A 6000-nucleotide genomic window follows, 5' to 3' on the forward strand; every position below is an offset into this window, starting at 1 on the left:
ATTCTGTTCTCTCCCACAAACCTGCTAATATATTCCAAACTATTTCAATGGAATTTAAATTTGGGTTGTTTCCCCCCCCAAACTAATCTTCCTTTTCCCTGAACAGCTCTACTACATCTCTTGCATTAGAAGGGCTGGATATTCAGCACACCTGAACTCCAGTTTCAGGATAATAATGATTTTTCCTAAGCCATTAATTAAGCAACTCATGCAGATTGGACTAGGTTTAATTAATCTGCAATATTTATAAGGATCCCACAGGCAATACTGTAAGGGTCCAAATGTCTGTGCTATGGCAAGTCATCCAACACCTAAAACATTACATCCCAACTGCCCAGTTACTTACTGAGATTGCTGTAGTCTTCAAGACTGAAATTCCACATCTTTGTTGCAGGATCTAAAACATGGCAGAAGTTGCATGGTTATTTGGGGCAGAAGAGGTCCTGCCCATATGTTCAAACACTCTAAGATGTAACAGGGCATAGCAAGGTTGGAGTTACTGTTCCCTCTAAGACCTGCGTGCGCTCACAAGTTTTTGGATGTCCGCTCAGTTCAATTTAGATCCCACTCTGGTTGAATCAGGAAGGCCCCATTCTGAATGAAGGTGCGTACACACTGCCTTGTTACAGCCACCCAGAACAAAATTAGAGGGATCACTGGTTGGAGTGGGGCCTGGGAAAAGGACCAAAGGTGGGCTCATGGGCCCCCACCTTCTTCTCCTTCCCCCCACCACACCCCATGTCTTTGCTGCAGAAGAAGCGTAAGGACATGGTGGAGGGACATTCTTGGCATGCCCTTTCTCTTGCTCCTATGCAAATATCATCAGATGCATTCCCACACACACACTTTCATGCACACACTTGTGCACATGCATTCCCTGGCTCAGATACTTTTTTTAAATACCTCAGCTATTCATAAAACAGTGAAAAGCAAAGAACGAGTTATCACCCAGCTGGTGGGGGCCCCTCCCTCAGGAGGCACAGGAACATTTGTCTCCAGCCTCCATCCAATTTATAGCTACATGCTTGATGTGTACTAGAAATTTCTGAACCAACATGGCTCAGCAGGTTGTGTGGAACACACAAACACCCCAACATCTCTCTAACTTAATATTGTTCCTTGATGGGATTTTAACTGTAAACCACTTTAGGAGCCAATCTTGGATTAAAAGCCGGGTATAAATATAATAAATAAGCATAGACCAGTATTCAGTTGTCTTACCATAGTTTCTGCTTGGTAAACTCCTGAACATTTCAATAAGCTCTGCATTGTATCCAATCTCAACCCGGAATCGGTCGTTAGAGTACTTCACACATTTCCCTTTGAGGCCACTGTGTGGTTTTCTTTGTACAGGCATTTCAGATATGTTGCCAGCATCCCCGGAAACAGCTGGTTTCTGTCCTCTGCCCCCCTTCACAGGGGCTAATGGTTTTTTTGTGCCATAGAACTGCACTGTGCTACTGCCTTCCTTGGTGGTCAAGAGTTCACTAGCTGGATTCCTGGTACCTGCCTGTATTTCGCAATCACTTGAGGAAGTGCTGCTGGCATTCACTGGTGGTATATGTTTAATATCACCATACCCACTGGTGGATTTGTTCAGAGGGAGCACATTCTTAAGATTGCCAAGGCTCCTATTAGCATCTAGTCCAGGCTGTTCTGTTGGCTGCCATGTGTTAGAATTATGTTGGACTGGAGAACCTTGCTCCTGAGTACTCAGGTCAGAAGAATGCCACTGAAGGTTGTCTACACCCACTGGCAACAACTGCTTAGTACTACTCAGCTGCCCACCTCTATTTTGGCTTGAACCCTCCGAATGACCCTTCTGTTGAGCACCACACAAAATGGCTGCCTGTTGGTGTGAGCTGCAGTGACTGTCTTGCATTTGAAGAGACTTCTGCACTCCATGGCTTCCAGCATCCTGCAGGCAATGGCTAGTGAAGTTGGTGCGATAATTTTCCTTCTTTAAAGGCTGCTGCAGGTTTCCTGGACAGCTAGAAAGTTCAGGATTCTTAGCCACACCACCTTGCTGAACAGCCAGTCGTTCTGCTCTCCTTGCCAAAGCCTTCTGCCTGTTCTCCTCAATCTTCCTTTTCTGTTCTTCTGTGAGCCCAGAGGACATCTTCCACTAGGTACTCATTGATAGTCAATATAACTGGAGATTGGGCTGAAAATAGGACAAATAGTCAGAAATCTTAGTCAATCCATCACATGAATTTTAACTAAGTAACAGACTAGGTGTAAAAACAATAGTTCTGGAGCAAAAAGAGTACTTCCTTTCGTTTTTAGGTAAAACACATGTGTGTCCTTAGAAGACTCCCTTTTTGAAGAGGCATTCCCTCCTGTGTGAGTAAAAGGGAAATGCCTCTTCTAAGTTTCTGTAAGTACGTCTATTAAAAACAATACATAAAATATGCTACAAACCAATAAAAAACATGTTTTTATTCAATCAAAAGGGTTTCTAATCAACTGATTTACCCAATTTAAAGTTTCAGTTCTAAAAAGAACCCCATTTTAACTACACCTATGGGAGGTACTTCAGTCCACATTTACATGAACAGCAGTTCAGGGAGATTTTTGTGTGGATGGATGGATGGATAGATAGATAGATTTTCATCATATTCCAAGGGCTCAGGATGGGCAAAAATATATCTTTATTTGATTCTTATCCTCCCACTTTTATTGTGAGATAGGTTAGATCAATAGGCAATCACTACAACTAGTTTAGTAGCCACCTAATGGTGCAGTGGGGAAATGACTTGACTAGTAAGCCAGAGGTTGTCGGTTCAAATGCCAGATGGTATGTTTCCCAGACTATAAGAAACATCTATATTGGGCAGCAGCAATATAGGAAGATGCTGAAAGCCATCATTTCATACTGCATGAGAGGAGGCAATGGTAAACCCCTCCCGTATTCTACCAAAGACAACGACAGGGCTCTGTGGTCGGCAGGAGTCGACACCGACTCGAGTACCTTTACAATTAGCTCCCACATTAATTGAGGATTAAAAGAAGGGCCCCCTGCTCAGAACAAATGGGGAAAGGACCTAAGGAGAAAGGGGAAGGATTGTAACTCAGTGATAGTGCACATGCTTTGTATACAGGAGTTCCCAGGTTCAATTCCTGGCATCATGAGGTAGGGCTAAGAAAGACCTCTGTCAAACTCTGGAGGGCTTCTGCCAGCCAGTGTAGACAATAGTGACCTCAATGGAATAATCGTCTGACTCACTATAAGGCAATTTCATGTGCTAGTTTGGGTCCTAGCAGTATCAGCTGTAGAAATTGAATGCTAGATTGTACCATTTGCTTATTACAGGGCAGCAATCCCAAACAAACTTGTGTAGCACCAAGTTTCATATTACATATGAAATAGTATCTGACCTATAGTGAGAAAACATAAAAGTACTTGTAATTCCTGTACTGCTTAAACAGGAGCACTAGAGGGAACAGATAACCAGATACAAAAGCGCTAGAAGCACTGACAGCTAACAGCACTCCAAACAGAAGCAAGCTCTAGCGTGGAGTAGACAAAGCTTTACTTGACATCAACATCAAGTTGGCTGCTATCTTAAACATCAAGTACACATTGAACGTAGTACTTCTGTGCAAACATACACAGGGGTGCTCACATAAGGTCACAAAGCATCCAGGGACCAGTTCAGAGAACACAATCATATATATTATTTATGTTTATTTTATTTCTATACTGCCCTTTCAAAAATGGCTCAAGGCGGTGTAAACAGATAAATAATAAATAAATAAGACGGATCCCTGTCCCCAAAGGGCTCACAATCTAAAAGAAACATAAGATAGACACCAGCAACAGTCACTGGAGGTATTGTGCTGGGGGCGGATAGGGCCAGTTACTCTCTCCCTACTAAATAAAGAGACTCACCACCTTAAAGGTGCCTCTTTGCCAAGTTAGCAGGGGTAAACTGGCTCATTCTGGCCGGTTTTACTGCTGCTGCTGCTCTTTGAGAATTGTTTTAATACAGTGTTAGCTTCTTTATAGCTGGTGTTTTATACTGCAATTTGTTTTCTATTGTGTATTTTAATTTTGTTATTGTGTAAGCCGCCTTGGAATTCTAATGAAAAGCATAGGGTTTCCACAAGGGGAATCCCATCTGTTTCCAGCCTAAATGACAAGCCTCCAAAAGGCTTGTATTCCTAGGTTTTCTATTGTTGCATTCCTAGAAACATGAAAATTCCTAGATCTTTTATTGTTCCCTATTAGCAAGCAGTATTTTCCTATAGTTCCTTAATGGCAAGCATAACAACAGCCCTGCTGGATCAGGCCCAAGGCCCATCGAGTCCTGCGTCCTGTTTCACACAGTGGCTCACCTACTGCCAAGCGTGCGTCCCTAGTGGCCGGTGGTTGAGTATCACCCCTTCAAAAATCAAGACGTTTAAAGCATTCAAAAAAAGCACAGCTTACTGACACTACTATGTAATAACCCTCGCTGCTCAGTCGGCTTTGCAAAACATATAACTACTGAGTTAAGTCAGAAATTCGCCCCGCAGCCTCTCAAACCTAGCTGGTTGCAAGGGAGCCTTGCTGAGTCAAAGCGGGCTTCCGTCTCTCCCCATTGCTCAGCCTCGTATGGTTTTCATGGCCATTACGAAACGAAGCACAACTTCCCCATCCTCGGTTCCCCTTTGTTTCACCACGTAGCGCTCAGACCCCTCATCTCTCTCGCAAAGCCGAGAACAGCCGCCGCCTGTCTCCGTCCTATTTATAGTCCTTCTCTCGGCCCGCCTTAACTTCTTCTCTGCCAAGCAGCGGGACCATCACCGCCTTCTCTCCGCACCTTACCCAAACGGAATCTCAATCTCTCCAAGCACGTAAACCGAACTTTTCCTGTGCCCGAGTAAGTCCCCACCCCGCGTAGGTCCCGTTCCTATCAATCTCACTGGAGTGTTGTTTTACCCAAACTCCGCCAACGTCCAGAGGCCGGCACTAGAGCTTCATAATAAAAACCTCGACTTCAAGACAACTCCTCTTCCTTCCTGTTCTTGACTACAACTCCCGTCGGGCAAGGCGTACCACAAGACATACCCAGCGTCCTCTGAACCGTAGTGATGAGCAAAGGACTGCATTGTACCATGGGAAATGTAGTTTCGTCGTGTCTAATGCGCAAAGAAGCCTTCTGTAGTTCCTTTAGACTTGCGGATATTAAAAACATGCTCATTCCGGCCGGTTTTGCTGCTGGTGCTCTTTGAGAATTGTTTTAATGCAGTGTTAGCTTCTTTATAGCTGGTGTTTTATACTGCAATTTGTTTTCTATTGTGTATTTTAACTTTGTTATTGTGTAAGCCGCCTTGGAATTCTAATGAAAAGCATAGTACAGACAGATACCATGAAATGAAATTAAAAGCATAGGGCATGCATATGTGCAGGCAGGGGTGTCGTGGAGGTGGGGGGGGGGCGCGCAGGGACGGAGCACCGTCACTTCTCGGCTTCTCTAGCTGTTGGGGTGGGTATGGCCATGGGGGCTGTCATGGAGAGCGCCAGCACTTCTGAACTGGCAACTACAGTACATCACTCTGTGTGTATAAAATAAAAGACTAAATCAATGTGCTCTGAACGCCAGGGTACAAGGGCCTAACAAGACCCCCGGGGGCCAAGGGACAAAATCTGGGCAGGCCCCACCCCCCGCCATAGCACGCGCACCTCAGCCACGCCCCTGAATCTGACGTCAGATGCAGGGGGCGGGGCAACCAGCTTTTTCTACCTCCTCGGCTGGCAGCTGCTTCCCGACGCTGCTGCTGCCGCCGCCCCTGTAACTCTCCTGCTGCGAGCCATAGCGCTCGCCGCTGCCACCACGGGGGTTGGCCGACTTACCCCGCCCCCCAGGCCAAGATAAGCAGCAGCGGGGCGGCCTGCTTGGGGGGGGCTCCCTGATCCTCTGCGGGCCCGGGGGACATTTGTCCCTGCTTGTCCAATGGACGCCACACCCATGCTGGGGTAGTATGTTGAGAAGACTTCATGGAGCTTATAAGGAG

General features: G+C 45.7%; 1 protein-coding gene across 5 annotated transcripts in view; it reads right to left on the minus strand.

The window, feature by feature from the left end:
* The window catches only part of SMARCAL1 (SWI/SNF related, matrix associated, actin dependent regulator of chromatin, subfamily a like 1), a 58022-nt gene extending 52979 nt beyond the window's left edge, over positions 1–5043 (minus strand). For 2 of the 5 annotated variants that reach the window (XM_053270859.1, XM_053270821.1), the window contains exons 1-3: positions 4925–5043; positions 1222–2164; positions 347–397 (exon numbers count right to left, since the gene is read on the minus strand). In XM_053270859.1, the coding sequence (XP_053126834.1) occupies positions 347–397; positions 1222–2119 (949 nt within the window). In that variant the 5' untranslated portion in view covers positions 2120–2164; positions 4925–5043. Of the gene's footprint in view, positions 1–346; positions 398–1221; positions 2165–4528; positions 4757–4810 lie in introns of those variants that run through there. The other 3 variants (XM_053270851.1, XM_053270832.1, XM_053270841.1) reach the window with 3 other exon arrangements.
* Positions 5044–6000: the final 957 nt, after the last annotated feature.

Source organism: Hemicordylus capensis, chromosome 1 (genome assembly GCF_027244095.1).
Source record: "Hemicordylus capensis ecotype Gifberg chromosome 1, rHemCap1.1.pri, whole genome shotgun sequence".
NCBI lineage: Eukaryota > Metazoa > Chordata > Lepidosauria > Squamata > Cordylidae > Hemicordylus > Hemicordylus capensis.